General features: G+C 32.4%; 2 protein-coding genes across 2 annotated transcripts; one reads left to right on the top strand and one right to left on the bottom strand.

Annotated features, from left to right (window-relative positions):
- Positions 1-4498: 4498 nt before the first annotated feature.
- On the top strand, positions 4499-7006 carry LOC132740816 (uncharacterized). The gene is made up of 4 exons (XM_060728819.1): positions 4499-4617; positions 4873-4983; positions 6240-6341; positions 6770-7006. The coding sequence occupies exons 1-4, from the start codon at positions 4585-4587 to the stop codon at positions 6929-6931; spliced, it is 408 nt and encodes a 135-aa protein (XP_060584802.1). The 5' UTR covers positions 4499-4584; the 3' UTR covers positions 6932-7006.
- A 2511-nt stretch (positions 7007-9517) lies between these two features.
- LOC132740818 (uncharacterized) lies at positions 9518-17980 on the bottom strand. Its single transcript, XM_060728821.1, has 11 exons — positions 17654-17980; positions 16297-16518; positions 14696-14894; positions 14201-14330; positions 13921-14035; positions 13415-13591; positions 13020-13067; positions 12211-12449; positions 11523-11749; positions 10935-11047; positions 9518-10131 (listed from the first exon to the last, which is right to left on the bottom strand). Exons 1-11 carry the CDS (start codon positions 17844-17846, stop codon positions 10100-10102), a joined length of 1695 nt encoding a protein of 564 aa, XP_060584804.1. The 5' UTR covers positions 17847-17980; the 3' UTR covers positions 9518-10099.
- Between the last annotated feature and the right edge of the window lie 1023 nt (positions 17981-19003).

Consider the following 19003-nt stretch of genomic DNA (forward strand, 5'->3'; position numbering starts at 1 on the left):
CAATGTATGTATAAAAAGACCGTTAAATGTGACATTGACCTTGCGACACACCTTGTCATGGCGGTGAACAATTGTAAAAAGTTATTTTATATTCCCCTCAGCCCAATTTTGACCTTTAGCCCCTACAATCTGGGACGGATTGTCTTTTGCAAAAAAACAAATAAATAAACCCGCCCAAGCCAGTCCTCATTAAAATTAATTGCGTGTGCGTGTCCAAGTGTGATTCAAAACAGTTTTTCTTGTATATAAAGTCCAACTTACTTTACTTCCTTCGCTACTTGTATTCTCGCTGCCACAACTTGTGGCGTCAATCTGTCAACGGGATGGTTTCCCGCGTCTCTTTTTAATGATAAGATTTAAGTATTAAATATTAAAAATTAAATTTTAAATATTAAGAATTAAATTTTAAATAACAAGTTTTAAATATTAATTTAAAATGTCCCTCCAGGGCTTCCATATTATGTTTGTTTAACTTTTGTTTAACTTCAATATTTCAAATTGGTTATGGTGATGATGTACTGATGATGACAATGACTGTGAGTTATGGTCCCTGTGTGAGTTTTATGATGCATAGTGTGTGATTCATGTTAACTGTGTGATTAGTTTCCTGTGTAAGATCTGTGTGTGAGTATTATCCTGTGTGTCAGGTCTGTGTTTAAACAGTGTCCTGTGTGTCATTCTTTAAGAAGTGTTCTGTGTGTCACGTCAGTGTGTGAGTAGTCATGTGTGTCAGGTCTGTGTGTGAATAGTCATGTGTGTCAGGTCAGTGTGTGAGTAGCGTCCTGTGTGTCAGATCTGTTTTTTGTTTTTAGTAATTTTTGTGTGTCATGTTTGAAATTTTATGTTGTCAGGTAGTGTGTGATAGTCCTGTGTTAAGGTCAGTGTCCTGTGTGTCCGTAGTCCTCTGGGGGTGAAGGTTGTGTCAGATTGATGTTTAAGTAGTGGCCTGTTTGTCATGTCAGATGTTTAGAAGTGTCAGTGTGTGAGAAGCAATGTGTCAGGTCTGTGTTTGAGTAGTGTTGTATGTGTCAGTGTGTAAGTATTTGAGTTCCCTGTGTTTTAGGTGCATGTAGTGTGTAATGCGTGTGTGTGTAGTGTCCTGTGTTTCATGTCTGGGTTTGAGTACTTGCCTGCGTGCCAGTGTTGAGAATGCCTATGCTTTTTGGGGGGTTTCGTGTAGTTTCATGTGGTCCGGTTTGTGTTTCAGGTCCCAAATTTTACTTTTTTGGGAAGTGTCTTGTTTTGAGTAGTTCCTACGGTCAGGGGCTGTTTTTTGAGTAGGTTGTTGCGTCAGGTGTACATAGTAGTTTCTTGGGAAAGTCAGGGGGTTTTGATCAGTGTTTGTGGTAGGTTTGTTGTTATTGTGTATATGCGTTCGTGTTAGGTCTGGTTAATGTCTTTTTTGAGAGAGGCCTGTGTGTGAGTGGTGTTGTGTGCGTCATTGTCTTGTGTGTCAGTCGGTGTTTTTTGCAGTCTGTATCTGGTGCCAGTGTGTGTGTCCTGGTAGTGGATGAGTAGTGTCCTGTGTGTCCTGTCAGTGTGTGAGAAGTGTCCTGTGTGTCCTGGCATTGTGTGAGTAGTGCCTGTGTGCATTTTATGTCAGTGTGTGAGTAGTGTCCTGTGTGTACTCTATGTCAGTGTGTGAGTAGTTTTATGCGTGTCCTGTCAGTGAGTGAGTAGTGTCCGGTGTGTCCTGTCAGTGTGTGAGTATTGCCTGTGTGCCTTTTTTGTCACTGTGTGAGTAGTGTCCTGTGTGTACTATATGTCAGTGTGTGAGTAGTTTTATGTGTGTCCTGTCAGTGAGTGAGTAGTGTCCTGTGTGTCATTTCAGTGTGTGAGGAGTGTCCTGTGTGTCCTGTCAGTGTGTGAGTATTGCCTGTGTGCCCTTTTTGTCAGTATGTGAGTAGTGTCCTTTGTGTACTATATGTCAGTGTGTGAGTAGTGTCCTGTGTGTCCTGTCAGTGTGTGAGTAGTGCCTATATTTCCTGTCAGTGTGTGAGAAGTGTCCTTTGTGTCCTGTCAGTGTGTGAGTATGTCCTGTGTGCCCTTTATGTCAGTGTGTGAGTAGTGTCCTGTGTGTACTGTATGTCAGTGTGTGAGTAGTGCCATGTATGTAAGTGTGTGAGTAGTGCCATGTACTGTTAAATAGAATCCCAGTTCTAATATTGACAATTGATTGTTAAGCTGAAACAAATACTTGTTGTTAATGATTAATCATGGTTTAACACAACTCTATTTAATCCAGTTTCACTTGTTAAAAATATTTCTGTTGTAAAAAAGTATTTTAAAATAGCAAATTTCCAGACGCATGCTTATTTTCATGACAATTATAAAAATGTAGTGTAAATTTAAAGTAAATTGTTTTTAAGTCAACAAAGCAAGTAATTTACATATTGCAAACATATTGCAAACAACGCTTTCAATCCACGTAAATTACCAAATACGTTAATCTCAAAATATGCAAAAAAAGCCCTTACTGCATTAGCCACGCAAACTAGTTTACTATTTATTAAAATTTAATCTTTTTTTTTTCAGAAAAGAAACAGATATTTGACAAGATAGATGAATTCTACCAAATGGTATCACCAAGCACTCTACGTCGACAAGGGGACACAGTTGGTTAGTCGCGTGAATCCCCAACTTCCAGCCAGAAGTAAATATCTATAATGGCTACACAGCCTTTTTAGAATATAAAAAACGTGGTTTGACTTCATACAAAGCTTTAAATCCTAAACACTATAACTGGACACACTATGAATATATAGTGTCCTTAAAAAACTGGCAATTTTTTTAAGAAAGGACCAGCTTTACTTGACCTGTAATAAGGAACGCAGATTCCCATACATAGTTTGTACGTTCTTTTATTTAAATAAGACATACTCAGTAAGAATTTTATAAATTTCAATAAATTTCTGCAAACAAATTATTTTATTTAAAGATGAGCATAGCATATCTTTAAGAAAATTTTAGGAAAAACAAAACAAATGACCCGTCCACAAAAGGATCGTGCCACGTCGAAACCTCCTGGACATTTTGATAGGGTTAGGGCACTTGGCCTTATATGTCGTAAAGAGAACCCTCCAAACTGATACAAAATCGAATCCGAAACGGAAATAAGAAAATGGTGTGACTAGAGAACAGTTGACTGGAGAAAATGGTGTTTTTACCAACTTTCTACATTTTATATATAGAAAGAACAAATCGCCGGACCAAACAGCGCTATGCCACGCGGAAATCCCCCAGATAATTATATTTTTATAAGAGCACTGGGCCTTATATTGCTGTAAAGGAAAGTACCGATTTCTCTAACAAATTTGCACAGGCCCTCAGAGTTCCAGCGAATGAGATTTGACTGTAGATCTCAGTTTCAATTGGGGTTTGTCTCAGTAATGTTGATGTTCGATAAAGGACCATGCAATGCAGAACCTCCCGAACATTTTCCTTCGGATGCTTTGAGCCTTATATAAAAAACTAATAAAAAACGAATCCGCATTACAAAATAAAAAGACAAATGACGTTTTAGCAGTTAGATCGAGAAAATGGTATACGTTTTTTTTTCGCCAATTGTTACACTTTATATTCAGAAAGAACTTATTGCCGGTTCAAACAAACGACTATGCCACGCGCGGATATCTCCCGGACATTTTGCTTGCGTTAGGGCTTGGGCATTATATTGCTATAAAGAAGACACTCCAAAATTGTACAGAAAAGAATCCCCAACAGAGTCGGACAAACGATGTTTAGAAGTTGACGAGATAACATTGTGGGTTTTTACGTCAATTGATACACTATGTACCGATAGAACAAATCACCGGTCCAGGAAACGACCATGCCACGCGGATATCTCCCGGACATTCTGCTTGGGTTAGGGCTTTGGACCTTATATTGCTGTAAATAAAACCCTCCAAACTTGTACAAAAACGAATCCGCAACGGAATCAGACAAATAGTCTTTTAGCCGTTGACCCAAGAATAGTGTCTATTTTTAAAAATATTTATATATAGAAAGAATCGCCGTTCAAATAAATGACCATGCCAAGCGGAAATCTCACGGATGTTTTTCTTGGGCTAGGGCTTCGAGCATTATATTTCTGTAAAGAGGTCCTCCAAACTTGTACAAAAACGAATCCGCAAGGGAATCAGACAAGAAGTGTTTTAGCAGTTGGCTCGAGAATATTGTGTTTTTACGCTCATTACAGAAACAACAAATAGCCGGTTCAGAAACCGACCATGTCACGTAGAAATCTAAGGGGTGTTATACGATAAAACTTTATACCCTATAAGACACAAGTAACTAAACCTGAACAGAAGACCCCATATGTGCGTTTAAATGATCACAAATATTCTTCAAGTTGTTTAAAGAATATAAGGTCAATTGTGTATATATAAACTAATATAAACTCTTGTTAGGTCAGGCAATTCTGTGCCGCCTTATAATAGTAAGCAGATTGACGTTTGTAATGTAGTAACCATTAACCTTGACTTTCATTTTGATATACCTTATCATTTGACCAAGTTTTGTTTCTATGTATAGTACATATGATTATTTGAGACATCTTTAAGACCATTGAGTTGAATTATTCCGATGAAAATGGCTTACAAAATATTTGGCATATTGGTTAGTCAGAAACTACGCTAAATTTATTTCAAACATTTCTAAAATCATCAAATAGGACATATGTATTTTTATTCTTGATTATCTTTTAAAAATATCTTAAAATGTCAATCGCTAATGAAAAGTACATTATGTGCGTACATGGAATGATTTAATCACTAATTCACTGATTCAGAGATGTTATGATATTGAACTTGCAAGTAGTTTACTGTGATCGTACATAATTGCAGTATTTGTAATCTGTTTTTACAATTTCAGTTGGCAAGTTTTGTATGTTATGTGAACGGTGCTAACCCGCCGCATACAACCATACCTTACTATGATCACTCGGAGTCCAGTCAGATAAATTTCATGTTTGAACCTACTCTCGTAAGTCGATTCATCTCTCTAGTTAAAATTTAACAAACTATTATTTCTTTGTAAATGCTTTTATTGAAAGTTACTGTTCTGAAGATGTAAGATCTCTGTTCAGCAAAAAAGAAAACATTACATAAATGACAACTGCAGAAAGTTTTACTGAGTCTGTTTGTGAAAAGAAGGTAATACAGAACAACTCATATCACAGGCCTCTTAGCACAATGAAAAAAGATAATAATAGCAATTTGTATCATTGCCTACGGGATCATTGATTCCAGCAAATGACGATTGCATACCGTTCAAGCCGGTGCTAGGGGTGTGCGTAAGATGTTGCACTTTTTATCATCCCACATGTACAGACTGAATCAAACAGAGTCTGCAATGTAATTTTGCTGATTGTAGTGCTTACATTTTTTTCCAGATATTTAGATATATAAGAACCCCATATAGTAATAAAACAGAACAATAATCACAAAAATATCAGCCAAAAATGTAAACATGATTACCAAAGGAACTAAAGAAAATGAACTTACTGGGATAAAAAAAAATTCTCTATCATGTATCAAAAAGTGCTTTAAATATAATATGTGCTTAAGTCATAGGGTGAATTGCTGTATGGAGTCAGGATAAGGACATTAAAACAGTTTATTTTTAAGTAAAAGTATAAACTCACAATTTGGTAACATGTTTTAAAGACATTTTGGCCAGATGTAACCGAATAACGTTAAAATGTTACCAAACATTATTGTTGAATATTTATTTATGAACTCAACAACTGCATATCATCGGAAATACGACCTTAACATTGCGTCAAAGATAATACATGTCTATTTCAAACCTATTATGTATATACAGGTCATTTTGTTGATAAGCAGTTGTACTAGTCACAGTTTATAACACTCACTTTATGTATATATGTGTGTATTATCTTTATATCTGTGAAATCATTAATTTTTGATAGTTCTATTCAAAAGCCTATAAATTTAGTACTATTCAAAAGCCTATAGCTAGGGAACGTAAGTAGTATTACTCAAAGCATTAAAATATTATTGCTCATTGCTAATATTAGAACTTGTATATCATTGTCAAACTCGTATATATATATATAACAGTTATATATGTTTTACGTATATTTCTTTGCCACTTGTCATATTAGCGCATTACAATAAATTTTACAGAAGGCAAATATATTTTGTTTGTTTGTTAAGCTTTGGAATTATCAATATAATTTATACAAGTAAATTATTCTTCATTCGAACTTTTTTCAGAGTCATTTCATTACACGAACATATAGCACGTGCTTTTTGGTCAAGTTAACTCACGATGAAATTGATCATATCCACTCCTCCAGAGGACTTGGGGATCTTGAGGTAAATTTTATACTTCTTCAGATGTTTATTCCCCAAAGAATGACTGGACTCCGTTCACATTATAATACTTAGTTTAGTCTGAACGTTATATGCTGTTATATGCTGAAATTATTAAAATGTCCCATGCAAAAACATGTATTATCTAATACAAAATATGAACATTTTGTCCCAGACATTATTAAATTCATGCCAAAATCTTGGTACACGTTTGTTTTTCTTTTCATTAAACTAATATTTGAATTCATTATGCTTGTTTCTAAAAACATTGAAAGAAAATGATTTCATGAAGATAATATCTTTTAGCTTATAACGAAACCATTAAATCGTATAAAACTTGTAAGGCAAATCCTATATAACACCTTGATTCAGGATCTTTGGCAAAGGGAAATACAATAATTTCGTTATTTTAAACATAACTTTACTTCTAGTTAAAGATGATGAGAGAATGGGTAGGTCAGCTTCCAGAGACAAGAATTTATCATGATGACCCGAACCTTCCAGAATATACACGTAATTACTGCTCCCGTCATGACATGTTTCTTCTAGAAAGAGGCGAGACCGCCACACAACCAAGCTCTATTTTAGGCTGAAATGTGACGTAATGATGCGTATACCCTTCAACCATGTAATTTCTACAGTTGAAATAAATGTAAACAACAAAACAATACATGTTTTTTTATTCTTTAATTAGCTTTTGAGATATTTCTTTTGAGTTGTATATATATGAAACTTATAACAACATCAATAACAACAATACAAACAATAACAAACAACAACAACAACAATAACAATAATAATGATGATAATAACATGAAAACATAACAAAAATTGACCACAAAATAGAAGAATATTGAAAAAAAAGCTCAAACGTTTTTATAACAACAAAATATCATAATTATTCTTACTTTGATTTTTAAAACTAATGCTAAAACATAATAGAAATGTCATATTCATATATTATAAAACTATCATGTCATAAAATGACACTAATAAATAAGGCAGAATGAAAGTTAAATTATATGTACACTATGTATAAGAATATTGAATATCTATCCGAGATCTTGTAGTGTTAGATGCATCTCTCTAGGGCATTGGGGGATAATTGCTTCCCGGAAGTTGAAGGTACAGCTATAACGTAATGTATTCTTGAGCATGGCTGATGAGGCAAGGAATCATAAATGTAAGTATTTTGAAAGTGATTTTTGCTATATTAAAAACCTATTTCGCAAGCTACTTTTATAGTCACTAGTTTCCAATGAGACATCAATTGAATTTATATAACAATTTAATCTTCGACATGGATTGTTTAGAATTTGTTTATTATCTTTATCAAAACAATGCAGTCACGACAGATATGTGACAAGTATGGACGAAACAAACAAAGAAAAAAAAACAAGCTGCAGTAATTATTGATATCCCTGCGACCTGATAATTAAAAGGTCAACAAGTAGCTTTGGTAGAGCATTTAAACAAAGTTTTGCGAACCGGTGCCACAGTGGGTTCATTTTAGTTTATTTTGTATGACAAGATATTAAGCTGTACTTAATACCATGAAAGCCGCCCTCCATTGTTGATCCTTGCTGTCATATAATAAAATAATAATAATAATATCTTTATTTAAAGAAGGTTACACATTAAGAACATACAATAGCAATCATATATATCTTATTTCCAATCTGGCCTTCTGAAATCGAAAACAACAACAACAACAGGACATGCATAGGTAGAAAAATGAATGTATAATATGTAATTTTTAGCATAAGACAACTCATATACTTTCGACAGACACTCAACAATTTGTTTAAACATATACGTATATTGCATCATTTGTTCGTTCGTTCATTCGTTTGTTCATTTATTTATTCATTCATTCACTCATTCATATATCGTTTATATGAAGCTGATTTTTGCTCTGTAATATTTGTTAATACATGTATAAGTATTATGGATCTTTATATTTTATATACACTTATGATGAATTTATCAATTGTTTAAGTAACTGACACTTTGACATTTTACTTGAGTATTTTACTTGTGTTCAGAACATTCCATATACATATTAATTGCAATGGTCTTGGAGCATTCTTAATAATGAACATTTATCTAAGTTATTTTAATGATAACTATTACAATTTATGGCCTTTTGTGATGAAAAGTGTTGGGATACTTTGTCCTAATTGAAGTATGAGCATGCTGATGGCAAACATCTTCAACAAAATAGAAAAAAAGCAGACTCCCATGCTTTCTACGCTGTTTAAACGACTTAAATTTTCTTAAAACGATCACGATATTAAAACGTACATTGATACAATCAAGTTCCAATATAAGACAATACTTGTTACGGTCAGAATATTGATTGAATAAGGAACTTCCAAAGCTAGTCAACTAGTTTAGATATCCATTCCTTCTTTTACTGGCAAGATGTTAAGTGATACATTTGATAGCATATGTTGTTTATATCCTACTATCCAGGGTAACTGCGTTTTTTATTTAACTTCTAGTTTGTTTGAAGATTATGACTTGCATATAAGTAACTGTGTATGAAATAAATACGAGTTTCACTGTTTACATCTTTCTTTTGGTGCATTATAGTTATCAGCGCATAATGTATTATACTTCTAAAATAGGGTATTTTCACAAATTTACACTTGTTCAAATTTTACACATGTTGAAATACTTATATGTTTCTTTATACCAGAGTATCTAAATTTCAGAATTAAAACAATTCATAATATTTGTAATTGCCCATGTGTATAAAGGTTAAGTATGGATTTGCTTATATTTTTATACTGCATAGGCTAGTGTTGTCAGAACGTGTTGTCCTTTCATTTTCCATTTGGTATAATTGTTGTTTTTTGCTAAAATGATAAATGTTTACAAAGACGAAAAACATAAAATTAAAATATTTCAGTGCTATGAGATAACAGATATGCCAAAACAAAAAGAATATTGGGTATTAATCTTTTTAATATAGCGAAATGGTTCAATGCCAGATGATATTTCAATATGCAAATACAATGTACAACATGAACATTAACTGTATGTAAAATCATTGTATACCATGAAACCTCAGCATCAATATAGCGACCATCGTTAGGTATATATTTTCTGGTTTGTTAAAGGTATTTAAAATAAAAACTACAGGAACTTCTACTTTTGTATTCCAGTTTTACATATACACATGTAAGCAACAAAAACAAATTGAGATATTATATCTCAACAGAAAGAATTTATATTACAAATCTATAATAAACAATTTTAGCAAAGCAAAACAGAAAAAATACTACTAGCGCCTATATAATAAGAGATAGTTTTATTATCGTAACATATAACACATGCGTTTTAGTATCACAACAAAGAAAACATGTTATTTTTCATCATAAAATAGAACACATGTAATCTACCATCATAATATATGACACATTTGCAATATTATATGACATAAGGTTCATGTAAGTTACTAACATAACATATTTCATAATTTATATTTTCATGACTCCGTTTTGAGATTATTGATTGTCATTTTTAACTCTTCCTTCTTAATAATTATATTGCAGTCAATTTATATACATTTTAACATTTAGATAATAAGTCAAAACTGTTTCATCGCTGTTTGTAAGGATTCGTTTCAAAACAGTAACAACATTTTTTTAATGGCGACCATTTTCGTCAGGAAACAATTTGTCAGCATCAAAGAATCATCTGGTTGTATCTTGTCCCCAATAATATGAAAGTCGAAGAAACTTCTGTAGTTTACACTATTGGAATACGTCAAAGGCAGGATCATTAGCTGTGAATAAATAAAAAATAAAACTCAAGGTATTATATATTGATAACGTACATTGATTGATATTAATTGATACTTTAACCGTTTTTCTTCCGCATGAGTAAAAGATCTATGGAATGTTGTTTATGCATTTGTATTACGTTCCTCCGTGTTTAAGCTCAATTAAACATTGTCTACTTTCACGCTTTACTTTTTTTTAAATTGAATGTTTTAGTGTAATAAAATTCAATATCAATATCTTTTTTTTCGTATCTTTTTGTGATGTCCATTTTAAAAGAAAAATCTGATTGTTACACATGAATGGTGGTTTTCTCTTGTTAAATCTTTATTTCAGTTTACGTTGGGATAAAACAAACCTCTTCAATTAGTCCACTAATAATGCATTTTAGAAATTGAAAATTATACAAGCCAAATTGTAAGACATGCGGAAATGATCATGAGATTTTGAACAAAGGGGATCTTTTCTACCGAAGAGCTGAAAGAAGACATTATAAAAAAGGATTCTTGTACACTTGTTTTTATTAACTTGTTATGATACAAAAATAAATGTCAGATATTTAAATAATTACTAGTTTCGGAATAAGTAGAACATTAAACGGAACGTTTTAGATATAATGATACCAAAAAAAGCAAATAATTATGTCTTAAAAAATCAGCTAACAAGGCAAACTTGAAAATATATACTTGGTTGGGCCTGTTCATGAGCGGCAATGGTAAATACATGCCACCGTTCACTGGCCCTATCACTGGACTAAGCAGATTTTTTTATACATGAAAATATTGAAAGTTTGAATTTATAAACATACCTTGGTGTTGGGATACATCAACATTAACTTCTATAATAGACACCGTACCACTAGTACTTCCACTGACCAACAAAAGAGGCTTCCCACTTGGACTGTCAACACTCTGGACAAATCTGAAGATAAAGATAAATAAATCTCTAAATAAACAAAAAAGGTTTTTAAAATACATTTCACCTGAACTCTATGATAATGATCAATCAAACAGTTACAAAAAATTGTTTTCTTTTATTATGAAAGTTCCAATTTAAATAAACATCTGTTCATCAGTTCAGCAATGATTTGTTTTATCAACGCCACATCGAATTTCGCTCAGTTTTTGTGTAAGAATTTAATTTCAGATTTTACCGCAATCCCTAATGTAACATCAACATTTAAAATCTGTAGACTGACTTCCTTGATTGTTATATGATTCTTTGTTTAGTTATTCAATATTTTACAGTAAGTCTTCAGTTCAATATTATAAGGTATTGGTTGGATATACTTCTGTTTTTACTAGTACGAAAGAAAATCCAGATCTTTACAGATTAGAAGTCCAATGGGAACCAAAGCAATACAGATCAGGAAGAAAAAGATCGAATGTTTACTCACTTGATATCTTCAGGATCAAGCATGCTTATTTCCCTCCTGTCATACATATTTTCCCAGGTGTCATCAAACTTGTTGATTCCGGTAAGAAACGTAACAAATGTTGGAGCTATTTCAGACAGACGTTCGTCTATTGTGTATACTGCAATTGTTCCAGGCCTTTCATTTCCAATCAGCAGCAACGTAGTGTCTCCAAAATGACCCACTGTTATACTTTCAGTCTCCGGACCCTAAAAGTAATTAAACGAGTATGTCAGAAACTGTATTTCTCTGTAAACTTTAATGTTATTAAATAGTAATTTTCATATGCACATTTTCTTATATATTATAATCAACAAACTTTCAATTTCACATTCTTTTAAACCTCATACAGACGACAACTTCTATAGTTGACTGTACAAAAATAAAAAATATTTTTTATCTAATGGGAACACAACGTTTATTATGGTTTTGGTTGTAGTGTGAATTTTACACGACGTTTAGTCGACCATGAAAAATACAATATTTCACAGTAAAACCAGTAATTGCATTTCACAGAAAACAAAAAACCTATCATACTTGTTGCGGTTATTCAAGTAAAAATGCAACGAAGATTAACCAGATACCCTATTGATATCAACACGCTGAAAAATGATGAGATAAATATAGCCTTTAAGGAAAAGCAGATAAAGAATACACAAGAAGTACATACTTTGTTATCTGACCTGCTGTCTGCAGATCTTGTTACAGTTTTTCCTTCACTGTAATCATTGTTGAATAGATTAGGCTGTAGTAAGGCCGTTTTGTGAGCTATTTCAATACCGCTGTCATACACGAGCTCCATAGTATCTGCACGTCTGATTGAGAAACTTCTACCTCCAAATGTAAATAACTGGTCATATTTGCCTGTCGTCGAATTCTTCCCGTTAACAGATGATACGTGCAAACGCCCTGTAAAATTAGTGCAAAATAGAATTACAATGCATTTGTTTGATATTTAGATTAGGAGATTTTTTTTTCAATGTGAAAAGCCACCGTTCGTGCATTTGCGCGTTAAACACAAGCAACTCGTTTTTGAAATAATACAAGTCTTGAGAATGCCTTTTATCGGAGGTTCTCAATAAGTCTTTATTACAAAAATAGCACATCATTGAAGGTATATATAAAGGATAACTTAAACAAATTTACCGCAACGTTGTCTCCATAAAAATATACATAAGTTAATTACAACAAAACTAAGCACTGGTCTGGTTGCTTAGCTTGCATGTAGGCCGCGCACGAAAGTAAAAAAAAAAAGTTCATGTTGTCTTCATGCAATTTCTAATCACCCCATGTATATGCGCTAAGTACACGCCAAAATGCACCTCTGACAATCCAGAGCAAAACAGTTCTTGGGAAGTATGCCCCAAACCTCACATTGCTTACATATAAATTAAGACAAAGCTCCAACCTAGATCACAGTTACCCTTATTTTTAAGGCTTTTTTTTCTACTAAAACCTTCTATTTGTGAAAAGACCTACCTAATTGAGACGATTCTTGCATTTGAAGTCTTACAGTTGCATTGCTCTCTGAAATGTATAAACATTTATTATTTTTATATGCCAAAAAATAGTGTAAATTGCAAAACTATATTGCAATATTTGATATTACTTTGATCTAATTCAATGATTTCAGGTCGGTTTCAAGAGTAAATGATTTGCTCTAATCATTCATTGGTACAAGGGTTTTTCGATTCTGCGTATAAAAACGACAATGAATAGATATATATTTAAAAGTTCATGAAGCAACTTGCAATACATTTAAATTCCTGTGTTTACAATAAATTAAAACATATCTAAGAAACATTTGATAGGTTAGAACACTTTGATGGATGGTCTGGGTTTGAAGAAATGAAATGCTAGGTAATGATATTTACCAAACACTGACGATAAATCGATATCTTTAACTCGAACTGACTCTTCAAAGTAAGGAGCGTAATCCTTGGAATCACCTTCATTGCTCATAATAAGATATTCCACACCGTGATGTGAATAAAATTTTATTGCATCAGGCTGATAAATGCCATATACAGGCCATTCTCTCATGTGAATACCTGAAATATATATTTGATTAGTTCCTGCTAAATCTTATTATTATTTTCATTTTATATATTTTACTTTAAAAGACAGCTAATTAGTCATAAATAACTTTTTTTGGGTTCATTTTTTAGTTTTCCCCTTTTTTTGGTTGGAGTGCTCTCGTTGGTTGCGACATTTGGAAAATACCATTAAACAACAAAACAAACATGTAACATATGGATTTGTTTTGCTCATTAGCCGTATCCTTTGGTTGGTTTCATTCTTATAGGATTAAAAAAGTGTCTCCAATAATAAGGAAAAGTGGAAAAAGTTTTTAAAAGTTATCGCATGATGGATTTCTAACCTCCGTCTTTGTCGCTGACATCTAGCGTAAAGTCATTCCAGTTCTTGTAACCAAGACCACGAATATCTTCTATTTGTTCAGTTTGCATATCAAAAACCGCAATTGCATTGTTTTCCTGTAATATATTGAAAACAATATGTGACACTTTAACAGCAGTATTAATATTGATAAAACGGAATTTGACGCATCTGAAAACGATAAAAGTGCATACGTGTATATAATTTATATGTATATTAAATGTATGTATTGAAAAGAATAGACTAATTAATAAATGACTTACCTGCAGACAGATGTAAGCTTTAGTTTCATCAGAATTGAAGGTAATGTATTCAGGTTCAATATCGTTCGCAAATGTGTTGCCGTTCTCCCTGTATACCCATCGTACACCTGTCTGTTCTAAATCGGCGAATCTGACAGAACATGAAATACATAAAACAAACTGAAAAATTTTAGATATAGAAATCTGCACTTTAGACTTGGAATTAAGAAATGAAAATTGGTCTAAATATACTTAAACTTATGTTAAACTACGAGTATCAAATTGACAAGTAAACAATGATAAGAAAATAAGAGAAAAAGTGTTTACATTTTTAGAGTATGATCACTTCAACATACCTAATAATTACGTAAAAGTAAAAAGATAATAGATATAACAAACGAAACTCAACAGTTACAAATCACAACCCTCAACAGACTACACAGTCCCATACAAATTCATGCGTATTTTTTTTATCAATCTTTCAATCTGTAACATCATTCCGTTTATTTTCAATACCTGGAATTGAATGTTCCAAAATCGACAACTTTGTAAGTATATCCACCAAGGTTACTATCAGTAAAAGTGATGACACCTACACCACCGGGGTTATCTACAAGTTTACTGTTGGCAGTGTCAATGTATGGTTCCGCTTCTACGGCAACAATAACTTTTCTGCAGTCTTTGGTCGGGTGGATCATATCAGGGATATCACCAACTATAATAACAATTAAGTTCTTTTGAAATGCACCTTTTTTAAATTTAGTCCCAACATATTCATTTTTGTTCAATTACAATGAGAACTTGAAGATTAATTTAACCACCGGCGAGTCGCTTCCGGAAACTAACCAGTGCTGATGTAATATGAGAAATAGAGAATAACAGGTTACTGTCTTTTGAGAAAGGGTTTCTCAGACGAGGTTAGATATGGTCCTGGAAGGGGCGAGGCTTGCCGAGCCCCTTCCTGGCCATATCTAGCCGAGTCTGAGAAATCCCTTTCTCAAAAGACAGTAACCTGTTATTCTTTTTATAATGCCTCCATTATGACTTTGCATCTTATTTTTTTAATTCGGGGCGCTAATTTCTGAAAGTACGGTAACCACAAGAGGGTTATACGCCAAAAAAGTAGTCCGAGGGTTTTTACCAATACTTTTATAACACAACACAATTTTTGGTACAATTTGCTTTAACAATTTATTTACTGTGTATTATCATAAATATTCAGCAAAGTCAATCAAACAATACCAACAATAAACATCATCAGTGCTGATCTGGCGTAGGAACATAGTGTTCTCAAGTAACTGACTGAGAAAGGTTGCTGTTCTCAGACAGGCTTTATCAGGCAGTTGTCATAGTAATGGCATGATAAAAACATGATCATAACCCGGTACGGTTCGAACCCATGTTATCTGGTTTGAGGGAAAGACACCTTTTATCACAAGACCACCGTTTCCTTTTTAAAGATATACTATGCTCATCTTTGAGTAAAATATTTTAATCAAAGAAATTTGTTAAAACCTATGAAATTCTTACTAAATATGTCTAATTTGAATAAAAAAATGAATTAACTATATATTCGAATTCGTGTTCCCTTTAACAGGACAAGTAAAGTTGGTATTTTCATTAAAAAAACTGCCAGTTTTTTGCCAGTTTTTTTAACGACACTATATATTCATATTGTGACCACCTATAGTGTTTAGAGTTCTAAACATGAAATATCTACTTTGTGTGAAGTCAAAGCATGTTTATTTTATATTTACAAAGAGACTGTGTAGCAATTGACAATAATTCCTGATATCAAAGTTGAGCATAATATATCTTTAAAGGAGTTGTCGTCGCCGTTTTACATGCTTGTGGACGGTAATGATCACTTTGAGGCAATTAAATTTTTTATCAAGATAACAAAATAAGTCACTTCCAAAAACATGATGTTTAAGAATGTAAATGATATGTATTAGGGCAAAATGTAAACGTAATGAGTAAAACCAAAAAAGATGAAACACAGTTCTTTATCATCATCAAGTGAAAAGGAAAAAAATATCTTATTATACTTTAAGGTTTACCACATTATTAATCACAAATTAGATAAAAAAAAACAAACAAACAAACAACTCATTTACCGATGATGCGGTGGACCAGATCAAGGGATCCGGACGTCTTATTGTACACTTTATAAACATCAATAAAACCTTCTTCACGGACCGTTCTATTATCAAAAGCAATAAACACGTGGTCACCACAAACTTCAACATCTGTAGCGTCAACATGGTCGTATGACTGATGTAACAATATTGTTGGATGGTGTACATTACTTATGTCAATGACATGAATGTTGGTATTTCCTGCAAGATAACATTTATATATCTTCTGAATAATAGCTTAATCTAAAAGCACGTTATGTCTCAGAAGCAGATAATGTTTTAATTCTTTAGAATTAAGGGAAACAAGAATTTATAGTGTTTAAATAATGGATGAAGAGAATATTGGAGGCTTCTTAACTGAAGAAAGTTATGGTAAATGTGAAATGATTTGTCATAAAAGTAGCAAAATGTAAGCAATGTAGTACATGTATTTTGACTTCCACTATTCACTATAACTATACTTATTGCCAAAGAGCAACAGATGAAAGAGATAGTTCAGGTCATTGGCAAATATAACTTTTTGGATACCATAAAAGTTAACCAATATTTAACGGAAATGTAAAAGAAGTACTTTTTTCTCAATGCAATAGAAATATACGCGAGTTACCTATTCGTTTACGTAAAATTTTATTTAGATATCTCCTCAGTAAGAGTAAATGGCTTTGTCGACGGAATTTGATACTGAAATCTCGATAAGATATTAAAGCATGAAATCAAATAATTTCTTCATTTTTTAAATACAAAACTTGACAACAGAGTATGCCTTATGGTAGCAAGATTTTCTCTGTTAATCTAATTTTTTCTTTATTCTTCAGGGACATAATACATTTCATTTAATATATGTACAATAAATCATTGAACGTATCAAGTGCGTCCGCAGCCAATTTGTCATTGTCACTTGTGGCTTTACGAACATGATAAATTCTTCCTAGTGACAAATATACCTAACCAGACTATTAATCTACTGGCCACTTGTGCATAGAAGGGCGTTTGCAAGAAGCCACTGTCATATAACAATGGTGACTAATAAGTTTTGAACATAATGTTGACAAAGAGAAGGACATTTATAAAATATAGACTTTATACTTAAAATATATTAAAATGCGAGTACTGCTTAAAATAAATTGCTTTTTATTCACTCGATATTTCAATTCCTGACAATAACTATTTTAAATATTACTTGAACATTTTCTAATCCATATATTTCATGAACTGTAATTATGTGCAAAAGTAATACACTTAAGAACAAGGACGGAAGGGATCAGTTAAAAGAATGGAAATAGAACTTTAGCAAAAGAAGTAGAAAAAAGGATAAACATTTTAAAAAATATCTTACCTATTGAGTAGATAATTTTTTCTGTTGTATCATATGCCATTTGTTCCGCGGCGTCCTTGTCCAGTGCGAATTGTGGCGTCGGTGTATATGTATACGGTAAATAAATCGTCGAAACCGTATTAAATTTTACCTTAAAACTGTCCGCTTGATGCAGACAATATAATGCAATAAATACCACTTTAATGAAAAACATGATTATTATTCTTTTTAAATGATCAAATTTTTTATATATATTTTAACGTCTTAACGTCGCGAAAAAGCGATGCGGCGAATATTGCGTGAAAATATGCGTATATATAGTGTAAAGTGTCAAGGTGAAAGGTCCATTTCCTCACGACACTCGTGACACACTCAGTTCATTGCATGACATTTAGATTAAATGCGGGAACACTTATATAATGTCATTCATTTTACCGTTTTACCAAAGAGCACTGAAAAGGCCAAGCCAAAAAAATAATTCGTAGTAAGATCAGTATCAAACGTTACAGAGAACTTGTTTATTTTTATTATTTTAAGTATATTCTTATGTACACGGCAATTATATAAGACATTTGACAATAGCTAGATGTATAGAAGTATGTTGGAAGCTGGTCTGTATAGAAAATGAGTCCTATCAATCTAACCCGTTCAGGACAAAAAAAAACATTCTTTCAATTTCAAATTTTGTTCTGTTTTATAGAAAATGTTTTAACCGTTTTTTAGCCATTTCTCCATAATTAAACAACGTTATGAAGAAGAATTATCTCGGTTTAAATATATAGTAACAGTAGATTGAACTATAAACATTTTGTGCAACAAAAGGAGCTAATACGCTTTGTTATTTCACGCAAAGGTTTTATGAATACAATCTGAAAATGTTGTGTTTGAGAATATAAGAATATGCTTCTAAGAAAAGTCTCCTTTAATTGTTTTTATAAAATGGCATATCTTCTGATAAAAAGAATCCAATATTTTTGCCTTATTAGCAAAGCCGCGCAAAATACGCCGAAGCAATTGATATAATTTAGATTTTAATTATATTTGATAATATTCTTTTTTACTGTAACAGGTGTATATTGTAATGTTAAAATCCATACAACTGTTTTAGAACAATATTTGTCTTATGTAAATTACTATTTCACAATAAAAACAGTTATACAGCTATATAATATTCTAACATTGCTTTACAAAATGTAATTATTTGCATATTATCATTACAAAGAATGGTGGTATAGATTTAATCCGGAACACCTTTCCGATTACTAATAATAATCTCGGAAACAACGTTGGTTAACAAAAGGTTACAGTAGTTTTACTTTTGTTAACAAAACTAGAACTTATAATTACATGAAGTTATTGAACATCAGGAGG

This window comes from Ruditapes philippinarum, unplaced genomic scaffold, assembly GCF_026571515.1.
Source record: "Ruditapes philippinarum isolate M1 unplaced genomic scaffold, ASM2657151v2 ctg230_1_1_1_1, whole genome shotgun sequence".
Lineage (NCBI taxonomy): Eukaryota > Metazoa > Mollusca > Bivalvia > Venerida > Veneridae > Ruditapes > Ruditapes philippinarum.

Excerpts from the sequence above, each read along its gene's own strand:
- LOC132740818 (XM_060728821.1), bottom strand. The coding sequence starts at position 17,846 with ATGTTTTTCATTAAAGTGGTATTTATTGCATTATATTGTCTGCATCAA. Across the intron at positions 14,895-16,296 it reads TCTGGTCCACCGCATCATCG|TTGGTGATATCCCTGATATG; the intron begins GTAAATGAGTTG and ends TTGTTATTATAG. Across the intron at positions 13,592-13,920 it reads TGTCAGCGACAAAGACGGAG|GTATTCACATGAGAGAATGG; the intron begins GTTAGAAATCCA and ends TATATATTTCAG.
- LOC132740816 (XM_060728819.1), top strand. The coding sequence starts at position 4,585 with ATGAAAATGGCTTACAAAATATTTGGCATATTG. Across the intron at positions 4,618-4,872 it reads ACAAAATATTTGGCATATTG|TTGGCAAGTTTTGTATGTTA; the intron begins GTTAGTCAGAAA and ends TTACAATTTCAG. Across the intron at positions 4,984-6,239 it reads TCATGTTTGAACCTACTCTC|AGTCATTTCATTACACGAAC; the intron begins GTAAGTCGATTC and ends AACTTTTTTCAG.